The 24,037-nt window shown below is 34.4% G+C and overlaps 1 protein-coding gene across 1 annotated transcript in view; it reads right to left on the reverse strand.

Moving 5' to 3' along the window:
- Positions 1–22,294, reverse strand: part of LOC111044755 (histone deacetylase 4) — a 132,283-nt gene extending 109,989 nt beyond the window's left edge. The window contains 2 exon segments of the mRNA XM_039440657.1: positions 6,754–6,954; positions 21,874–22,294. Coding sequence (XP_039296591.1) covers positions 6,754–6,799 — 46 coding nt within the window. The 5' untranslated portion in view covers positions 6,800–6,954; positions 21,874–22,294.
- Between the last annotated feature and the right edge of the window lie 1,743 nt (positions 22,295–24,037).

Consider the following 24,037-nt stretch of genomic DNA (forward strand, 5'->3'; position numbering starts at 1 on the left):
TTTAAACATTAAGAGAAATGCCAAACCGTCGACTTGAATCTTAGACCTCACTTCGCTCGGTCAACAAAACAAGTGAACAGGTTTATTGCCGAGTGTGATGCACAGATGAGTCTCAGGTTCGAGGTAAGAGAAGGAGGAGAAAAAGAGAAGGAAAAGGAGAAGAAGTAGGAGAAGAAGAAGTGGAGGTGGAGAAAGAGAGGAAAAACATGTAGATAACGAGGTGCAGGGGAAGAAGAAGAAGAAGAAGAGGAAAAGAAGAAGATGTTGATGATATATATAAAGAGAAGTTGAAAGAAAATGAGGAGAAGGAGGAGCAGGAGGAAGAGGATGATGATGAGGAGAAGAAGTAGAAGAAGAAGGGAAAGGATGAGGAATAGCAGGAGTAAAAGGAGGAAGAAGGAGACTGAGGAGGATGAGAGGAGGAGGAGGAGGAGGAAGAGGAAGGTGAAAGAAGGGAAGAAGAAGAGAAAGAAAAACAAGAAGGGAAAGAAGGACGAAGAGTGGGAAGACAAAAAAAGGAGAAGAAGGAAGAGGTAAATGGAGGAGTAGGGAGAAAAGGATGAGGAAGAGGAGGAGGAGGAGAAAGAAGAAGAGGAAGAAAAACAAGTTTGATTGATTGATTGATTGAGTACTTAATTTATGTAATTACAATATATACTTGCTTATACACTTATATACAATACTTAGAAGACAGCAACATTATCGATGAATTTACATAATATAGACTAAGAAAATAATTATTGAACTGTATATGATATGAAAAAGCAATTTGTAATATAATAACTATAGATAATTATGATATTGTTATGCATCTACATAAATTGGCGGAGCTTTGGACATATCAATGTCCATTCTTCGGAAACAATATTCAAAATATCCTCCCCACTAACTCTCTACCAAGTTTGGTGAGAAGAAAAAGAGAAGGACAAAAAAAAGGAGAAGGAACAGTTAAGGAGGAAGAGGAGGAGGAGAAGTTGAAAGGTAGGAGGAGGAGGAGTAAGAGTAGGAGAAGGAGAAGGAGGATGAGGAGAAGGATGAGGAGGAGTAGAAAGGTAGGAGGAGTTTAGAAGCACATTCAATTTATCGATTATGACCAGAAGGGTGGCGCTGCTGTTTCACTAATCCGCCACCAGGTTCGCTAGTGAGCCGTGGCTAAACAGAGTACCAGTAAGCAGGTGGTAGCGCTAAAAGGAGTACAAAAACATTTTTATCTGAGGATGATATCCACATGAGCTCTAGGCTTGTGCGTGTGCTGAAACGAAGACAGAATCAGTCACTTGATTTCAGATAGCTGTCACTCCAACAATATTAATAGATTTTTGATTTAAATAGGGAAAGTATAAAAATCCTTAAATATCCTTTCAATTACAAATTCAAAAGATCTTTTAAATAAATATCCTTATCTTCTAATAAATTTAATATTCTCCCAATCAACACACGAGAATATAGAGAGAGACAGTGATAGATACATGGATAGAGAGATGGGGGGAGAGAGATTTGATTGATTCATTGCCTTTTTTTCAAGGGCGGAGTTAGGACTCCAAGTCCTCTCTGCCACACAACTGTAAAAGAGAAAGAAGGAGAAAGAGAGAAAAGGAGAGAAAGGAAAGAGATAAGAGAATGAGAAAGAGAAAGAGAGAGTGAGAGAAAGAGTTATACATAGGAAGGGGGAGTATGAGAAAAGGCAGGCAGAAAGAGGGAAAGATGAAGAGAATGGAGGAAAGTAGGAGTGAGAGGAAGATGAGATGGAGAAGAAGGAGGGGAAGAGAAAGGAGAAGATGAAGAAGGAGAAAGAAGAGGAGGATAAAAAAGAGGAATTGGAACAAGAAGAAGAAGAAGGAGGAGGAGGAGAAGAAGAAGAACAAGATGATGAAGAAGATGATGATGATGATGATGATGATGAAGAAGAAGAAGAAGAATAGAGGAGTAAGCAAAATAACACAAAATAGTACAGGAGAAGGTGGTGAAACAGAAATGGTAAAGTAAGAAAAAGAGAGAAAAGAATAAAAAGATGGTATAAGAAAGATTGAGAGGTAAGACAAATGATGGAGTAAGAGAATGATACTTAAAAGAGAACAACAGAAATTTAAGAGTAAGAAACGAGGGTAAGTAAAATAACACAAAATGGTATAAGTGAAGAAAATAGAAATAAAATAGGGAAATAGGAATAGAGAAGAAACAGAAACGGTAGAGTAAAAGAAAGACAGGACAGAGAACAACTGAAAGCATAGAGTTAGATAAATTTTAAGAGGAGTGTAAGCAAAAAATACAACTCAAAATAAATACTTGAGGACTGAAATTTTTGTGAATTGAAGAACTACAAGACTTAACCTATTTCGGACTATGTGTAACCTTATCTAAATTTGGGAGAGGAATAGCACAAGGTTACCTTATTTTTTCCTCTCCCTATCGTTTCAATAATATAATTGCATGAAATAAATGAAAAATATAAGTGAAGATAATTACAGAAATAATTATAGAATAAGAGAAAGACAAAACATAGAACAGTAAGAGAAAGGGGTCGGGGAGAATCAACCCCCTACCCAACTAAGCATTTACCGCGTGGGTCGAGAATATAAACCAATGGTAGGGTAAGAGGTAGGGGTGTTAAGTTCTATTTATAGCTCAGTCCCAGAATAGAACTAACTACTGCGCATGCGCTGGCTATAATAAAACACCAAGCTGTAAGCTCTCCATTCTGCACTAGAAATAATATTGTGAGTCGATTCAAACCAACCCCTACCACCCCACAGTTCCACCCTGTTTCAAACCTCCACGTTTCAAATATTAATTTATCCATATGTAGCCCAGGGTAACTTTCACCTTGATAATTGACCGAGCAAAGTGAGCTCTAAGATTCAAGTCGACGGTTTGGCATTTCTTTTAATGTTTAAATGTTTATATGTTGCGCATTTACGGCGAAACGCGGTAATAGATTTTCATTTGACAGTATGTTCCTTTTTGAATTGCGCGTCGACGTATATACAAGGTTTTTGGAAATTTTGCATTTCAAGGATAATATAAAAGGGAAGGAGCCTCCTTCAAACGCCAATATAAGAGTAAAAATCTGGTGTGATACACTCACACAACTTTCCTTGCAGTTATGTAAATTGATCACCTGACGCTAGTGTTCCCGCGCATCTCAAGTCTACTATTCAAAGATTTGAGCCAGCTGGTGACAGGGCAATAACGCTGGAGCCACACGAGGTCTGCTATCTCTTCATAGTGAATCATTTAATAGAATCGACAGTTGCCAACAGTTTGCAATTGGATAATCACATTTTCTCGAATTTCGAGATTATTTTAATTTTACGTGAAAATGTTACTGAACATTAATTTTAGAGATTCTCATGCTCAATCTTTTCTACTAAATTTATTTTGCTCAGATTGTATCTGAAGCCTGATAATTGAGAATCTAAAATCAAACTTTGCATAGATGGGGCGGAGCTCCTGAAATTTTTACAGATATGTGATTTGTGGCAGTTAATAGATCTTATCGATGACTATTTCAGGTATAACTCTAATCAAAATCGTTGTAGCCGTTTTCGAGAAAATCGCGAAAAACCCAGTTTTTGACAACATTTTCGCCCTTTTAGCCGCCATCTTGAATCGCTTTTGATCGAAATTGTTCGCGTCGGATCCTTATATTGTAAGGACCTTACGTTCCAAAAATAAGTCTTATACACTTATATACAATAGCTTACAATACAGCAAAATTATAGATGAATTTACATAATATAGACTAAGAAAAAATTAATTGAACTGTATATGATATAAAAAGCAATTGTTAATATAAAACTATAGATAATAATTATATGTATGCATCTACATAAATTGGTGGAGCTTTGGAATTATCATGTCCATTCTTCGGAAAGAATATTAAAATATCCTCCCCACTAAATCTCTACCAAAACGTTAATTTCGTTATTTAAACTAAGGATTTATTTATTAATAGAAATATTGTAAAAGTTTCAATCAATATGAATATTTAGGAGAAAAAAAAACAAAAAATTGAAAATTGAGGAGGGAGAGAGGATGAGGAAGGAAAGAAGGAGGAAGGAAGAAGAAGAAACATATAAAGAGGAAGAATATCAGTAAAAACTCCAACATTGCATAATATTGCAAAAACTGTAGGAATAACACCACACACCATATGTGGGAACATTTTAATTTAGACGCTCATTTATAAGTGTTTGCTTCAGCTAGAGAATTATTCAAACATGTGTCAAAATTTATTCTATTTATAATGCAGTGTTTAAAAGCATGGGTATGGTGTACTTGGAGGAATGATCTGAGCAAAATGAGCAGACAAAAATTATCAACCCTAAAAAAGCTCCGCAGACTTTAAAAAAATTAGAAATTTGGGGACCACATGGCTTCTATACATGAATAACCCGTTCAAAATTTTGAAAATGGAGAGCACATGATCTTCTTCAAGGCTAGACGAATTTTGGTATAGTGAGGTCCACGTTATAATGGCAGTGTTTGATTAGCAATGGTATTGCTATCCTTGTCTATCATTCAACAAAGAGGATAGCGCTATCTCTTTCTCGCTTCGCTCTGGTGTCAGATTGGCTTTTAACAATGTAGAATTAATAATTAATTCACAAAATATCTCATCTCAATTATGAATATTCATTATGAAATATTATTGAAAAAAATAGTTGCTTGCTTAATAAAATATAATTGACTATTTTAGACGAGAATAAACAGTTAATATTACATCAATAAACCTGTATCAGCTACCGTCTATAGAAGGCATAGACAAGACAGAGGATCGGCAACATTGTTCCCCTATCTTTCTCCACTGCCATTATAACGTGGAAATCACTAAAGTTGATTTCAAGGAAAAAATCGTCAATACTATAGTGAGGTCCACGTTATAATGTCAGTGGATAAAGATAGAAGAATAGCGATGCCGATTCTCTGCATTAATTAATTATATTTCTACACTGTAAAAAACATAATTGGCATCGTTGTGGACCTATAAAAGGATAGTACCACCGGCTTTGTCGAATGATAGACAAGGATAGTAAAACCAAAGTTGATCAAATACTGTCATTATAACATGGACCTCACTATAGTGAAGCCCTCGGGTTGGAGAACTCGCTCAAAATGCCGCTGATATTCTATCAGCTGTTCTATTGGAAGCGGTGGAAAGTCAAGAAAAATAGTCAGGTGCGATTGCACAAAAACCTGTTAACTTCTAACAGTGATTAAACGACGGGAGAACCAGAGTAGCCTCCACTGAATGGTTATCGCGGCATTTAATAACAGTTAAAATTCAAAATGCTTTTGTGCAACCGGACGTTAAAGTTGACTCGAGTTATCAATTATTGTATGCATCATCATCTAGTCGACACCTGAATTGTCATTATTTTTAGTTATGAATATTACCACGATTTTTATGTTCCCATACACTTTCAACGTTATCCTAATAGTAGTTCTGTGAACAGTAGACCTCACGAAGTATTCTCATCCACAAGTACCTGATTGAAACTATAGACCTTATGGAAATACAGCAATAGACTGGCTTCTCCACACATCTGTGTAATCACTTGTCAGCTGATTTATGATGAATAATTCTATAGTCTGATTTTTACTCTAATATTGGCGTATGAAGGAGGCTCCTTTTTCCTTTGATATATCCTTGAAATATAAAAATTTCCAAAAAACCTTGTATATACGTCGACGCGCAATTAAAAAAGGAACATACCTGTCAAATTTCATGAAAATCTATTACCGCGTTTCGCCGTAAATGCGCAACATATAAACATTTAAACATTAAGAAAAATGCCAAACCGACGACTTGAATCTTAGAACTCACTTCGCTCGGTCAATTATATTATCAAAAAGGACGAAATAGTGAGTCAATTTTATTGGCCAACGAACTCGATCTGTATAATAGTTAAAAGAATATGTGTTGAATATTTAAAGTTTATTCATGAAAGCAATCGAGAGTTGTCGTCGAACAAACACATGAACAAACCCACTAACGTACAACGACTCGAGGTTCTAGTGATCAGCTAGAACTTGCTACCCTTGTTCAATGAATTCTTTCCCAAAATGATATACTATTAGCCTATAGTGAGGGCCACGTTATAATGGCAGTAGAGAAAGATAGGAGAACAACGTTGCCGATCCTCACTGTCTTGTCAATGCCTTCTATAGACGGTAGCTGATACAGGTTTATTGATGTAATATTAACTGTTCATTCTCGTTTAAAATAATCAATTATATTTTATTAAGCAAGAAACTATATTTTTCAATAATATTTTATAATGAATATTCATAGTTAAGATGAGATATTTTGTGAATTAATTATTAATTCCACATTGTTAAAAAAGACGATCTGGCAACAGAACAAAGCGAGAAAGAGATGGCGCTATCAGCTTCGTTGAATGAGAGACAAGGATAGCAATACCATTGCTCATCAAACACTGCCATTATAACGTGGACCTCACTATAGTGAAAAATATAGATCCAGAAAAACACTTCCAATTATGATTGTATTATTGTTGGAGCTCAATATGAAGTGAGTGTTCAAAAATCCTGAAAAGTTTCAAAAGTTTTTAGATGTTATAAATCATAAAATTTGGTTCATAAGATTTCTAACTATTTTTTCAAAATGATTCTTATAACACCCTAACATTCTCATGTCAATATTACAAACTTTGAAAGAATCAAACATTTTATAAACCGCCAAAAATTACAAATTTCAATAATTCTGAAAATTCAAAATTGCCGACTCACCAACAGGAGAACTAGACGCCTGGGACGTCTCATGGGCGGACGACATTTTATCCAAAAATGGCGGCTGGATAATTTGCAGATATCCAAAAATTGACGAATTCCGAGTTGGTCGATCTTTGGCTAGAGAAGAGGGGGCTCAGAAGCCCCTCTGACGTCACATTACACTAGATTATAAGACGGAGAGTTTGGTTTGGAAGTCATCTGAAAAAGACAAACCATTGTTTTAATGTATTGTTCAATTTCAAGTAATTTTCATTTGAAATATAGAGTCTCGATAATTCAATAACTGTATCTAATCATCCGATTTATCTACTGCACCAATTTATTTACAGGAATGGAGACATAGGAATATTGATTTCAATCCGAAAAGATTATATAAAAATTGGCTTATACACGTAGGGGATAGGAAATTCACGAATGACGCATCATCACGTCTCAACTACTCAACTGATTAACTTGATATTCTGCATATAGATTCTTAATTCACCGAGGATGGTTATAAGCCTATTTTAAATTCTTCAAGTTTTCAGTTTGTCAAGTTTTTAAATGAACCCTTGCGGAGCTCGGGTTACCTGCTAGTAATATAATAAAGGAAAGAATTGGCTTATACAGGTAGGGGATAGGAAATTCACGAATGACGCATCATCACGTCTCAACTACTCAACTCATTAACTTGACATTTTGCATATAGATTCTCAATCAACTGAGGATGGTTATAGGCCTATTTTCAATTATCCAAGATTTCAGTTTGTCAAGTTTTTAACTAGACCCTAGTTCGAAGCACGGGTTACCTGCTAGTTTTGATCATAGTGAGGTCCACGTTATAATGGCAGTGTTTGATTAGCAATGATATTGCTATCCTTGTCTATCATTCAAAAAAGCGGAAAGCACTACCTCTTTCTCGGTTTGCTCTGTTGCCAGATCGTCTTTCAACAATGTAGAATTATTTATTGATTAACAAAATATTGCATCTTAATTATGTAGATTAATTATGAAATTATTGAAACATAAAATTTCTTGTTTAATAGACTACTAGTAGTTCTGTGAACAGTAAACCTCGCGCTCAGTAAGTTTCTCAAAGATTAATAAATATTTTATCAATTTAAAATGTCTGGAAAAAATTATTTTTATTTTTGCTCGTGTATGTATGTGTATGAGTGAATTACTGTTTGTTTTCTTTTTGGCAATAAATGAATTCCAAACAAACATAGAACTTTCTGTCCTATCGTACCGTGACGTGTCGTCCCGGAATGTGAGTGTGAGCGCTGTTATCAGGTCTGGCTGCAACTGTCTACAACGTTCATGGAAAGATACATTTTCAAGATGTTCGATGTTTTTGTACGGGTAGTATTATAGTCCACTAGACAGCTGATTTATGATGAATAATTCTATAGTCTGATTTTTACTCTAATATTGGCGTATGAAGGAGGCTCCTTTTTCCTTTTATATTATCCTTGAAATGCAAAATTAAAAAAACCGTAAATATATATCGACACGAAATTCAAAAAGGAACATACCTGTCAAATTTCATGTAAATCTATTGCTGCGTTTCGCTGTAAATACGCAACATAAATATATATAAACATTTAAACATAACGAGAAATGCAAAACTGTCAACTTGAATCTTAGACCTCACTTCGCTCGGTCAATAATTGATTATTTTAAACGAGAATGAACAGTTAAAATAACATTAATTCTGTATCAATTCAATTCAATTTTTATTTATTTCCATCAAAAAAATACATCAATAAAACATTTACATCTCAATTCAATAACAAATATTTTCAGGAAATAAATATTCCCCCACATAGACTATTGGTCCGTGTGTGGGGGAAAGCTACCGCCTATAGGAGGCATTTACAAGACAGATTCGGCAACATTCTTCCCCTATCTTTCTCCACTGCCATTATAACGTGGACCTCACTATATAACCATCCTCGGTAGATGATTAAGAATGGATATGCAAAATTTCAAGTTAATCAGTTGAGTAGCTGAGACGTAAAAATAATATGTCACATTGGCGAAATTCACTCCTTATATCGGGGCACCGAGCTTCACTCGTTATTTTTATTTATTGATAAACAGAACACAATTCTCTAAAATGATCGTGTTTATATTTTACAGTTGGCTATACAGAAATTGCTAGCTTAATTGACCGAGCGAAGTGAAGTCCAAGATTCAAGACGACGGTTTGGCATTTCTCTTAATGATTATATGTTTATATGTTGCGCATTTACGGCGAAACGCGGTAATAGATTTTCATGAAATTTGACAGGTATGTTCCTTTTTTAATTGCGCGTCGACATATATACAAGGTTTTTGGAAATTTTGCATTTCAAGAATAATATAGAAGGAAAAAGGAGCCTCCTTCATACGCCAATATTAGAGTAAAAATCAGACTATAGAATTATTCATCATAAATCAGCTATCGAGTTGACTATAAATTGCATGCCATGACGCATGCAATTCAATATCTCAATGTGATTAGTCAGACAACTTGTCATATCTGACAAGTGATTACACAGATGTGTGGAGAAGCCAGTCTATTGCTGTATTTCCATAAGGTCTATAGTTTCAATCAGGTACTTGTGGATGAGAATAGTGCGTGAGGTCTACTGTTCACGGAACTTCTAGTAGTTCTGTGAACAGTAGACTTCGCGCAGTTATAAATCGCATCCTCCTCTTGTTTGTTAGTTTGTTAGAATCGAAAACTACTTGACAGAACGGCATGAAACTTTGGGAATATGTTGTGTGAATATTGGGGATGGTTTCTGACCAGAAATTTTAATAGGGGAACTAATTGACCGAGCGAAGTGAGGTCTAAGATTCAAGTAGACGGTTTGGAATTTCTCTTAATGTTTAAATGTTTATATGTTGCGCATTTACGGCGAAACGCGGTAATATATTTTCATGAAATTTGACAGGTATGTTCCTTTTTTAATTGTACGTATGTACAAGGTTTTTGGAAATTTTGCATTTCAAGGATAATAGAAAAGGAAAAAGGAGCCTCCTTCATCCGCCAATATTAGAGTAAAAATCAGACTATAGAATTAATATTCATCATAAATCACCTGACAGTAATTACACAGATGTGTGGAGAAGCCAGTCTATTGCTGTATTTCCATAAGGCTCATAGTTTCAATCAGGTACTTGTGGATGAGAATACTGCGTGAGGTCTACTGTTCACAGAACTACTAGTAGGATAACGTTGAAAGTGTATGGGAACATAAAAATCGTGGTAATATTCATAACTACTAAATAATGACAATTCAGGTGTCGGCTAGATGATGATGCATACAATTGATAACTCGAGTCAACTTTAACGTCCGGTTGCACAAAAGCATTTTGAATTTTAACTGTTATTAAATGCCGCGACAACTATTCAGTGGAGGCTACTCTGGTTCTCCCATCATTTAATCACTGTTAGAGGTTAACAGGTTTTTGTGCAACCGCACCTGACTAACTATTTTTCTGGACTTTCCACTGCTTTCAATAGAACATTTGACAGAATATCAGCGGCATTTTGAGCGAGTTCTCCAACCCGAGGGCTTCACTATAGTGAGGTCCATGTTATAATGACAGTATTTGATCAACTTTTGGTTGGCTATCCTTGTCTATCATTCGACAAAGCCAGTGATTAGCTTTAGCAAGGATAGTACTATCCTTTTCTAGGTCCACAACAATGCCAATTATGTTTTTACAGTGTAGAAATATAATTAATTAATGCAGAGAATCGGCATCGCTATTCTTCTATCTTTATCCACTGACATTATAACGTGGACCACACTATAGTATTGACGATTTTTTCGTTGAAATCAACTTTAATGAGGTCCACGTTATAACGGCAGTGGAGAAAGATAGGAGATTATTCATCATAAATCAGCTGACAAGTGATTACACAGATGTGTGGAGAAGCCAGTCTATTGCTGTATTTCCATAAGGTCTATAGTTTCAATCAGGTACTTGTGGATGAGAATACTGCGTGAGGTCTACTGTTCACAGAACTACTAGTTTGCAATCGATTTGGCAACGGTGCGGGGTTGGAGAAGGATAAAGCCGTGTGCTTTTTCTGATGACAGACAAGGATATCAATAAAGAAGCAAACCAATGTTTATGAATTGCTGGCTTTATACCGTGAATATCACAATACAAAACTGCAGTAACTGGGAAATATTGTTCCAAATGCCACAAATTAGAGCTTTCAAAGCCACAAGTAAGCTTAGTCATATCCTCATTAAGTTATCTAATTTTTTTAGCCAGAAATAGCCGTCTACAGTCTACAAATTATCATGCTGGAGTCTGCCTAGTCAATTCATTTCATTGACTATTTTACGGTTTTTTCTCTCTCCTGAAAACGGGATATTTTTTATCTAACGGTAAGGGGAGGGGTCTGTTTAAAGCTCAAATAGATTGAATTTTGTTTTATAGTTCGATGCTGACATGGCAAGTAGGTGGATAGTGTAAATTTGTGTTATTCTGAATGATTAAATAAATAAATAAATAAATAAATTTAAAGTATTGTGCTCACTATAGTGTGGTCCACATTATAATGGCAGTGTACGATTGACAATACTGTTGCTGTCCTTTTCTATCATACAACAAAACAGATAGCACTATCGCTCTCTCGCTTTGCAATGTTGTCTATTTGCCAGAATATTTCATATTTACTTTTGACAGTGACTGTACAAAACTAAACAAACCATATTCTCAGCTGCCATTTTTTTCTTCATTCTATCAAAATACTTGAGTACACAAGTCGTTCAATTGATTTAAAATGTATTTTTGAAACAATGAAATAATTTTTAGACATTACCGTATGAGATACACAAATTAAAATACCTGAAATGACATTTTGAAAGTTGATAACTAACCATCCTAGACTTCATCCATGCTTCAGTTGGCCTACACGTATAGGTTAGACCTACTCGTACCGATATAAATAATATTGAAAGGTTCTTTCAGAATTATTTCAATTGAAATTACTTATTTCAAATAGGATTTCTATTTTTCTATTATTTTTAAAAGATATTGAATGAATGATACACATCATAATTTGATACAGAACCTCAAAACTTTGAATGAATTCTACAACGTATGGGATATCTTCTTATGTTCTTATGCTATCTTTTCTCCATGTTATCACCGCAAGATGATACAGTATCATTTCAACTTGATACACAACGCCATGATTTGATACAAAACTTCCAAACTTTGAATGAATTCTACAAAGTATAGGATCTTCTTATGTTCTTATGCTATCTTTTCTCCATGTTATCACCGCAAGATGATACAGTATCATTTCAACTTGATACACAACACCATGATTTGATACAAGACTTCCAAACTTTGAATGAATTCTACAAAGTATGGGATATCTTCTTATGTTCTTATGCTATCTTTTCTCCATGTTATCACCGCAAGATGATACAGTATCATTTCAACTTGATACACAACACCATGATTTGATACAAGACTTCCAAACTTTGAATGAATTCTACAAAGTATGGGATATCTTCTTATGTTCTTATGCTATCTTTTCTATATGTTATCACCGCAAGATGATACAGTATCATTTCAACTCGATACACAACACCATAATTTGATACAATACATCCAAACTTTGAATGAATTCTACAAACCATGGTATATCTTCTTATGCTATCTTTTCTCTATGCTATCACAAAAAATGATACAGTATCACCACAAATAATACAATATCATCTCACAAATGATACAGTATCACCACAAATGATACATTATCATCTCAACTTGATACACAACGCCATAATTTGATACAGAACCTCCCAACTTTGAATGAATTCTACAAACCATGGTATATCTTCTTATGCTATCTTTTCTCTATGCTATCACCATAAATGATATACAGTATCACCACAACTAATATAATATCATCTCACAAATGATACTGTATCACCACAAATGATACATTATCATCTCAACTTGATACACAACACAATAATTTGATACAAAACTTCTAAACTTTGAATGAATTCTACAAACCATGTCATACCTTCTTATGCTATCTTTTCCCTATGCTATCACAAAAAATGATACAGTATCACCACAGCATGATGATACAATATCATCTCACAAATGATACTGTATCACCACAAACGATACAGTATCATCTCAACTCGATACACAACACCATGATTTGACACAATACATCCAAACTTTGAATGAATTCAACAAGGCATGGAATATCTTCTTATGCTATCTTTTCTCTATGCTATCACCATAAATGATACAGTATCACCACAACTAATACAATATCATCTCACAAATGATACTGTATCACCACAAATGATACAGTATCATCTCAACTTGATACAAAACACAATAATTTGATACAAAACTTCTAAACTTTGAATGAATTCTACAAACCATGGAATATCTTCTTATGCTACATTTTCTCTATGCTACTATACAAGGCCGTGGTAACAGTAAATTGGCAACTACGCCGTCCTATCATTGGCCTGATTTTATAACTTGAATCTCATTATAGTGTTATTTAATTTGAAAAGATTAGAGAGCAGGAAAATTTCTAATAACCGCAGGAAACGTTTAGAATCATCTAGTACTTCCAAGAATACTCTAATCTATATAATTATTTGAAGAATAATATCACAATTTCGGTAGTTTACAGTTACACATATATTTATACTGAGGTCCACGTTATAATGGCAGTGTTTGATTAGCAATGGTATTGCTATCCTTGTCTATCATTCAACAAAACGGATAGCGCTATCTCTTTCTCGCTTTGCTCTGTTGCTAGATCGTTTTTCAACAATGTCGAATTGATGATTAATTAACAAAATATTTTATCTTAATTATGAAATTATTGAGAATTATAAATTTGTTGCTTAATAAAATATAATTGATTATTTTAAACGAGAATGAACAGTTAATATTACATCAATAAACCTGTATCAGCTACCGTTTATAGAAGACAGAGGATCGGCAACGTTGTTCTGCTATCTTTCAACACTGCCATTATAACGTAGACCTCACTAGGCCCTATATGAATGATCGTTAGGATATGAGCTCACATATTTCTATGGTAATAGAATGATGTCAGTAATAAGGAAACTACGCTAAAACTTGCATGTTAATATTACTATTTGATGTTCTAGAAATTTCACTGATATCCATAGAGTAGCAGATATTACATATTATTAGCTATTAATAAAACATAATACTCGTTAAAATAATGGTACAATTTGAATCTTTTAGTCCATTCCCTCATTTCATTTCATTTCTTCAGCTTTACATTTTAGTTCCTCTGATTCCCATTTTCAGTTTATCTTCTTGTGATTTCTTCTGCTTCTACTCCAATCTCTTCTCCTCCTCCTCCTCCTTCTTCTTCTTCTCCTCGTCCTCCAACTCACCACCAACTCCTCCTACTTATTCTTCTCTTACTCCAATCTCTTCACCTCCTCCTACTCTTCTCTCCTCTTCCTCCAACACCTCATCCTCCTTCACTCTCTTTTACACTTTTCTCTCTTCGGCATCTTCTCCTCCTCCTCCTCCTCCTCCTCTTCTTCCTCTACCCATCACACGTGCCCCAGAATACATGAACGCATACACACATTGAAGCAAATAACCTCGCTTTTCACTAGCATTATTTTTAGCTTTCCCAACACTGCATTCATACTGAATAGGCGCCTCTATTTACAATTTAAATTCAATCTAGTGTGTGGCTATAATTTGAATTCGGCGCCAGAAATAGCTCAAAAACCTTCTGGAGAATTCTATTCGCCGATAATTAGATGTGAGCGCGCATCGCTTCAGCCTAAATAAATAAAACATTGCGTCTATTTCGATTCCGAAACTGTAGAATTCGGCTATTTTTAGAAAAGTACCGGTTGAATTCGAAGCAGAATTGTGTGCTTATAAAAGTTCTTTGTCTTTTGGCCGGTTGTGCTGAAGGGAGTGCCTCAGATCTGCGAGATTTAAATTTGTTGACCGAGCGAAGTGAGGCCTAAGATTCAAGTCAACGATTTGGCATTTCTCTTAATGTTTAAATGTTGCGCTTTTACGGTGAAACACGGTAATAGATTTTCATGAAATTTGACAGGTATGTTCCTTTTTTAATTGCTCGTCGAAGTATATACAAGGTTTTTGGAAATTTTGCATTTCAAGGATAATATAAAAGGAAAAAGGAGCCTCCTTCATACGCCAATATTAGAGTAAAATTCAGACTATAGAATTATTCATCATAAATCAGCTGACAAGTGATTACACAGATGTGTGAAGAAGCCAGTCTATTGCTGTATTTCCATGAGGTCTATAGTTTCAATCAGGTACTTGTGGATGAAAATACTGCGTGAGGTCTACTGTTCACAGAACTACTAGTTTGATACTAGTAGGCACCCAAAAGAGTCTTATTTAAAACTGCAAACTGGAAACTTGACGTACTGAAATCTAGAAGAAATTAAAATAGGCCTATAACCATCCTCGGCTAATTGAGAATCAATATGCAAATTTCAATTTAATCAGTTGAGACGTGATGATGCGTCATCCGTGAATTTCTCATCCCCTACTTGTATAAGCCGATTCTTTCCTTTATTCAGAGATGACAGAAATAATTTGAAATCTGATGACAGAAATAATATAGTTTTCTTTACTCTATGCTTTATCATAGAGAAACAATAGCGTAAGTAGATATCCCATGGTATAGGGCATTTATGTCGCAACTTTTACTGTTATCCCAAGCCGATTACTGTCGATCATTGTCGATTTTTACTGTTTTGACCGGGTAAGAGTGTATGAACGGCACAATATGAGAGACTACCAGCGTCATAAAGCTTTACAGGAAAGAACTACGTGGACTATCAGCTTGAGATAACAGTAAAAGTTGCGACATAAACGCCCTATACCATGGGATATCAACTTATGCTATTGTTTCTCTATGGCTTTATTATATCATATAAATAAGGGAAATTCACCAGCTATGGAATAACAAAACAAGTGAGTTAGGCAAACGGCATGAAATCTATATAATAAGAGAGAGTAGGGTTGTGTTTATTCGTGTGTTCGTTTGTTCGCATCAAAACATGTCAACTTGTGGATTGCATACAGGAAAAACGGGAATGATTTAGATCTCCAAGTTTTGCACATAGATTCTAAAAATATCAATGTCTTGCACTTCGAAGCCCAAATTTCAATTGTGGTTCTAGATTTTTCAGAATATTGATATTCAAATTTCATTCATGGAACATAAATACATACCATTAATTTATGTTAACATAGAACTAAAATCTAGAGAGACCACCTCTTCGGAACAGATGGTTAATTAAATAAGCCGTCGGTCCCAGCTGCCTGAAAAGCAGTCGTTAGGTCATGTCAGAGGCCCTGAAATTGATCAGTTGCGACCTGAAAACTCTGACACCAGACCTGAGCCAGCCAGGTCACTCGATATCAATCAATTAAATAACCAGTCCAATTTTGTCAGCTTGACATTAAGTTAAGAACGGTTTCTAACAAGATTTGAGTTCTGTCACTTCGTTAGGTTATCACCAATTTGAAGAACTTATCTTTACTATAATAAATTAAAAAACTGGGTCATACACATACGGGATAGTAAATTTATGTTTGACTCTTCATCACGTCTGAACTACTGGACTGATTAACATGAAATTTTGTAATTCTTAATTAACCGAGATGGTTCTAGACCTATTTCTAACTCATCAAGATTCCATTCAGTCAATTTTTCAGGTTGTCAAGTTTTAAAATTACCCTTGCGAAGCACGGGTTACCTGCTGCTGGTTATAAATAAACTAGCCGTCAGGCTCGCTGCGCTCGCCATATCCGTCTAGACCCCCGACTGGATCGTCCAAGAATGAGATCAGCAGGCTCGCTTTGCTCGCCTGTATTTTTCATTTGAGCATTTTTATCATATTATGTTAGGACGATCCAGTCGGGGGTCCATACTAAACGCCTGGCTAAACGGATATGGCGAGCGAAGCGAGTTTGACGGCTAGTAATATAATATTCCATTTTTTTTAGTATTCCATATTCCAAATTTTTTTCCAATTTTTAGTATTTTAATAATAAAATGAATGAATAAAAATGAATGAATGAATTCCCAGGGATAGCTCTGATTGAAGTAGCAGTGCCCAATCAATTTTTCCGCGATCAATGGATTTCAATCTTCAACTTGGTGCCAACCTAACAAAGTCAACTAAATTTAATGTCAACCTGACAAAATTATCAATTTAGTTACCAGTTAACAACTGTTTCGAAGAGTTACTCTCTCTAGATTAATAGTTCTATAGTAACATATGGTATGGACATTTTTCAATTATAATTAAGAGAATAAGAAGAAAATACATGCTAAGAGACGAACTTTAAACCCTTAAAAACCACCCTTAGAGTTGAAATATTGCCAAAAGATTTCTTAGTGCGCCTCTAAAGGGCAAACTGAACGAAATTTGAACGTTTTTGGTCCGGTAGATTTTTAGTTCTGCGAGTGAGTGAGTGAGTCAGTCAGTCAGTGAGTGAGTGCCATTTCGCTTTTATATATATAGAAGATAAACAGAACACATTTCTCTCAAATGATCATGTTTATATTTCACAGCTGGCTATACGTCAGATTATGAATTTCGGGGATGCGATATTTTGATTTTCCACAGAATCACTCGCTCACTTTTTACTATCCACAGACAACGATTGTCTCAGCTGTTTCAGCCAAGGATGAATTATTATCCTTTTAATGTCCTTCAGCGAGTTTTCCCAAGGATGATACCTAGTGCAATCGAATTTTTATATCATAAACCAGAAACCTACTATGTTCCAAATTTCGTGAAAATCGTTAGAGCCGTTTTCGAGATCCGTTGAACATAAATAAACAGATATAAAAATACAGAAATTGCTGGCTTAATATAATAGTATTTTACCGTGGATGGTTACAGGCCTACTTTAAATTCTTCAAGATTTCAGTTTGTCAAGTTTTAGAATTCACCCTTGCGAAGCACGGGTTACCTGCTGCTAGTTATAAATAAAATATTAATACTATAGTGATTCACTCCCAAACATTCGATTCTCGTAAATTTATAAATAAATATGAGATAATAATTGTTATCAATAAATGTATTCTAACACTAACACACTACATTTAAACTGTTACTATATTTGGTAGATTATTACTATGAAGAATATAATTTTCCAATAATATTAGTGTTAAAACTAACCCACCAGTATTATTTCATAACACAAATAGACTAGCATTCAACCTCAATTTCCGGGTCTATAAATAGTCCAAACAATAGTGAGATAATAATAGTTCGGCCAGCTCTGAACAATCAGTCAGGAAATAAGTTTAGTCTATAACACTACTAAGGCCTACTTCCAGTGGTTTGATCAATGAATGTTGAAAGAGATTTGTAAAAATAAATAATCCAAATCATAAACCGGCTGCTCAAAATTTAAAAATGTGTACGTAATAATATGTTCCAGTAGTTGATGACATAATAAGAAGGCCGGGAGAATGAATCATCCTATTATACTAGTAGTTCTGTGAACAGTAGACCTCACGCAGTTTTCTCATCCACAAGTATCTGATGTCACCTGTTCTAGTTGATTCAGTTGAATCACAATCCACAGTTGAATCATAATTTACTCTTAAAAACTACTAGTAGTTCTGTGAACAGTAGACCTCGCGCTCAGTAAGTTACATTGACCTGTTGTTATGTTTTCCCAAAAATTAATAAATGATTTATCAATTTAAAATGTCTAGAAAAAATCCTAAATAAATATAGAGCTTTCTGTCCTATCTTACCGTGACGTGTCGTCCCGGAATGTGAGTGTGAGCGCTGTTATCAGGTCTGGCTGCAACTGTCTACAACGTTGATGGAAAGATACAATTTTCAAGAAGTTCTATGTTTTTGAACGGGTAGTATTATAGTCCACTAGACAGCTGATTAATGATGAATAATTCTATAGTCTGATTTTTACTCTAATATTGGCGTATGAAGGAGGCTCCTTTTTCCTTTTATATTATCCTTAAAATGCAAAATTTCCAAAAACCTTGTGTATACATCGACGCGCAGTTGAAAAAGGAATATTCCTGCCAAATCTCATCGAATTCTATCAAAGAGTTTGGCCGTAATCGCGTTACATACAGACAGGCAAAAACATATCGAGTTGAACCATAGACCTCACTACGTTCGGTCAATTAAGCGAACAATTTCTGTATATATTTTTATATCTGGTTATTTATGTTTAACGGATCTCGAAGACGGCTCTAACGATTTTCACGAATTTTGCAACATAGTAGGTTTGTGGTATAAAAATTCAATTGCACTAGGTCTCATCCCTAGGAGAACTCGCTGAACGACATTAAAAGGATAATAAATATTCATTCTTGGAAAAATAGATGATAATTTCGACGTCTGTCGAAACAGAAGATGTGGGTGTGGGAGAGAAACAGCATTTTATTATTTCCAGCTGTGTAATCAATCAGCGGGAAATATTATATAGAAATTTTAATCGACTTGATCAAAATAATCTGTTTTGTTGACATGACATGATAATCATTCCAAGCTAGAGTATATTATAATTAAAAATTAAATTAATTAATTAAATTAAATTAATTAAAAAGTTCAAAGTTAATGATTATTTGACTATTTCAAGTGATTAGTGAGTGTTATTTTGTTATCCAATTTGGTATGTAAACAATCTAAATTAGAACTTTTTTGTTGTCAAATGTTTGGACTGAAAATTGAACCTGAATTCAAGGGTATGGAACATAACCTACTTTCTAGACTATTTATAGTGTATAAATCAAAATTCGGGGATGAAACAGTTTTGGGCTGTGCCTGTTAGTACTTCCCCAATCATTTTAAAGAATTTTGTTCTGTTTATCAATACTTTTATGAATAAATAACGAGCAAAGCTCGGTGCCCCGATATTTAAATTTTGATATCTGGTTATTTATGTTTAACGGATCTCGAAAACGGCTCTAACGATTTTCACGAAATTTGGAACATAGTAGGTTTATGATGTAAAAATTCGATTGCACTAGGTCTCATCCTTAGGAAAACTCACTGAACGACATTAAAAGGATAATTCATCCTTGACTGAGACAGCTGTTGCTAGTAAAAACGTGAGTGAGCGAGTGAGTATGTGAAAAATCAAAATATCGCATCCCCGAAATTCATAAGATGACGTATAGCCAGCTGTAAAATATAAACACGATCATTTTAGAGAATTGTGTTCTGTTTATCAATAAATAAAAATAACAAGCAAAGCTCGGTGTCTCGATATTATTGTATGTTACCTCCAAGGCACAACAAGGCTATAGTGAGGTCCACGTTATAATGGTAGTGGAGAGAGATAGCAAAACCGATTCTCTGCCTTGTCACCGCCTTCTATAGAGGTTATCTGATACCGGTGTTATCAACACAATATGATACACTATCATCACAAATGATACAGTATAATCTCAACTTGATACACAACACCATATTTTGATACAAAACTTCCCAACTTAGAATAAATTCTACAAACCATGTAGGCCTATATCTAATGTAATATCAACTGTTCATTCTTGTTCTAAATAATCAATTATATTTTATTGGTTAAGGGAATTTATCTTTTAACTAGCCCATGCTCCACAAGGACTAGAGTCTAATTATTAAAAACTTGACAAACTGAAAACTTGACGTGCTGAAATGTTGCAGAATTTAAAATAGGCCTATAGCCTAACCATCCTCGGTAAATTAAGAATATATAATATGCAAAATTTCAAGTTAATCGGTTGAGTAGTTGAGACGTGATGATGCGTCATTCATGAATTCCCTATTCCGTATGTGTATAAGCAAATTCTTTACTTTATTATATTATAGATGATCATATAATACATTTTTTGACCGAGCGAAGTGAGATCTAAGATTCAAGTCGACGGTTTGGCATTTCTCTTAATGTTTATATGTTGCGCATTTACGGCGAAACGCGGTAATAAATTTTCATGAAATTTGACAAGTATGTTCCTTTTTTTATTGCACGTCTACGAATATACAAGTTTTTTTTTTGAAATTTTGCATCTCAAGGATAATATAAAAGGAAAAAGGAGCCTCCTTTATACGCCAATATTAGAGTAAAAATTAGACTAGAATTATTCATCATAAATCAGCTGACAAGTGATTACACAGACGTGTGGAGAAGCCAGTCTATTGCTGTATTTCCATAAAGTCTATAGTTCCAATCAGGACTTGTGGATGAGAATAGGCCTACTGCGTGAGGTCTACTGTTCACAGAACTACTAGTATAATTGGAACTAAATATTTTGTTGACTTATTATTTTACTACATTTTTTAAAAGTGATCTGGCAACGTTGCAGAGCTATAGAAAGATAGCGTTACCTGCTTTGTCGAATGATAGACAAGAATAGCAACACTAATGTTTATCAAATACTGCCATTATAACGTGGACCTCACTGTAGTGGATAAAATAATATTGGAAGGTCGAGACTCAAGAGGATGAATCATCTGGTATGATCACTGAATCTCCAAGTTACAACAAGGCTACCGTTCCTTCAAACTACTGAGATAAAAATAAATCATGTAGCCTATCATACAAGGTCAACAGACCTAAAAATAACACCGATCAATAGATGACTCAATATTTTTTAAAATATATTGAAATATTTCAAGTGAAATTAACATAATTATGAGTGGTTGCAGGCTTACAATAATAGGAGACAGACATAACTCTCAACATACCGAACAAAAATATAACCTAAAATCTTAGATAAAAATCGTCCCAGCTAAACAAAACAGTACGCAGTAATTAAACAATCTTTGGAAATAGGTTATTTTTGTAAAAATAAACTGATAACAACGTTATTAAACATGGAACGTTTCATTGATAAATACTCTTACAATATTTATTTATCTTATCTTAGATAGTATACTATGAATAGAATGTCGTTTGTGTACGTACTCAATGATTTGCAAAACAGTTTGCCAAATTCTGTCTATTAATAGAAATGGGTATGTTTTGGGTGGAAATTTGTGAAAATCCATGTTTTTGGGGATGATTTTGTGAGAACTTATAATAAGTAGATTAATTCTAGAGAAGAATCATTATTTTACTTACGGTTAAACACTTGAAGCTGTAGTAATCAACCAGTCACACAATGCACAGAATTTGTAAAACGTGGATTTCGAGATAAGATTTGATACAATCTTGACAAACTTTGACACAATAAAACTAGTAGTATTTGTTGTGAAGAAGGAGCGACTAAACTTAATTACAATTTAATAGCCGACGGTAATTTTTTTTCTACAAAAGAGACGTACGTAGTTGGGTTGTTTGATGCACAGACACAAGTATTTAGAGAAATCTGGAAGCTTATCACTGAATAATCCACTTTGAGCCATGGATGATTTCACGTATTATCTTTTAAATGCTATACACATTGTTGAAAAACAATAGAATTAACTAAATTCCTGCTAATAAACAACAAAGATACATCATTTACAATACATCTCACCAACACCAAGACCAACTACAAGAAACTGAAACTGATGAAATCACAAAAACACAAACATCAAGGACCCGACTCCTGGCGGACAAAGCTTGTACTAAAATCACTTGTTGAATATATTCAAATATTTAAATAATCAATGTAATTGTTTGTAAAAGAAAATAAAATACATGAAAATCATAGAAAATTAGATCGTTTAAAGATTCCTTCAACAAGAAAAACAACTTTTTTGCGAACAGATTTCATACCTTGGGAAAACGTCAGAATGGAACCGTCCGCCGCCATCTTGTGAGCGCGAGTTTCAAATCTAATGACTTCACTGGAATACCTAAACTTTGGTCTTATAGTAAACTTCTGAAGTATTTATTCCTGTACATTGAACGAAAATGTTGCACCATTACTTGGTAATGTGGACTTGATATTTTTTCGCATTACCTAATCCTCATTTCGCAATATATTCAACGAGTGTGCATGAAAAGATGAAAATAGAAACTTTTATGCTACTGAATCATTTAGGAATCAGTTTGATAAACCTTTTCATGAATATATTTATCATTCTGCATATTACAGAAATCCTTACTGGAATAGATAGCGCCTTATTATGAGACATTATTGTTGAATAATTCATATTAATTGAATAACTAATAGCTTGACTAATGAACAGTAGCAGTAGACCTCGCGCAGTTATAAACCACAGCCTCCTCTAATACCTACTGTCTATCAGAGTAAATCCTGTCTGAATGTCGTGCCGGGTGCCAGCGAGATATCGGCTAATGGCTGTTGGGATTGGTGTATCAAAAATGCAAACATCAAGAGCTAATCTCCTTCAAGACATACTGGCAGCAGGTCAACCCGAGTTCAAAGCAGAGAAAGGTAGAGAGACAATGCTGTTATTTTTGTTATTAATTGCATACAATCAATATTTCATTTAATAGTGCATAAAAATTGCACTCAATGAGGCATGCAATTGATAGTCCACACAGCAGCTGATTTTTTACCAAGTTAAATTGAGATTTATATTGAATTGAAAGCGTCATGACAACTGTCTACTAACGTTAATGGAAAGATACATTTTCAAGATGTTCGATGTTTTTGAACGGGTAGTATTATAGTCCACAAGACAGCTGATTTATGATTAATAATATCTATAGTCTGATTTTTACTCTAATATTGGCGTATGAAGGAGGCTCTTTTTCCTTTTATACTAGTAGTTCTGTGAACAGTAAACCTCACGCAGTATTCTAATCCACAAGTCTGATTTTTACTCTAATATTGGCGTATGAAGGAGGCTCTTTTTCCTTTTATACTAGTAGTTCTGTGAACAGTAAACCTCACGCAGTATTCTAATCCACAAGTCTGATTTTTACTCTTATATTGGCGTATGAAGGAGGCTCCTTTTTCCTTTTATACTAGTAGTTCTGTGAACAGTAGACCTCATGCAGTATTCTCATCCACAAGTACCAGATGTCAACTGTTTTAAATGTTAACAAACTCAGTTCACGTTTGAATTTGTATTTCATAAGATATAATTCATCCAGTTCCGTGATGATCTTTCTATCTGATGAAAATTATTTTTCTAGAATCAAAAATATTATAATTTCTCCAGCATTATTTTGTTCATTTGTTTATTTTTATTCACCTATTAAATTAGTTTTTTTTCGAATGTGAGAATATTGATACTGATGGGCACGCATAATAATACCATGACTGCAAAACAAAATATTGAAACCAAAGACCTTAAGCTGCGATTAGAACAAATTTATTTAAAAAATG

Source organism: Nilaparvata lugens, chromosome 14, assembly GCF_014356525.2.
Source record: "Nilaparvata lugens isolate BPH chromosome 14, ASM1435652v1, whole genome shotgun sequence".
Lineage (NCBI taxonomy): Eukaryota > Metazoa > Arthropoda > Insecta > Hemiptera > Delphacidae > Nilaparvata > Nilaparvata lugens.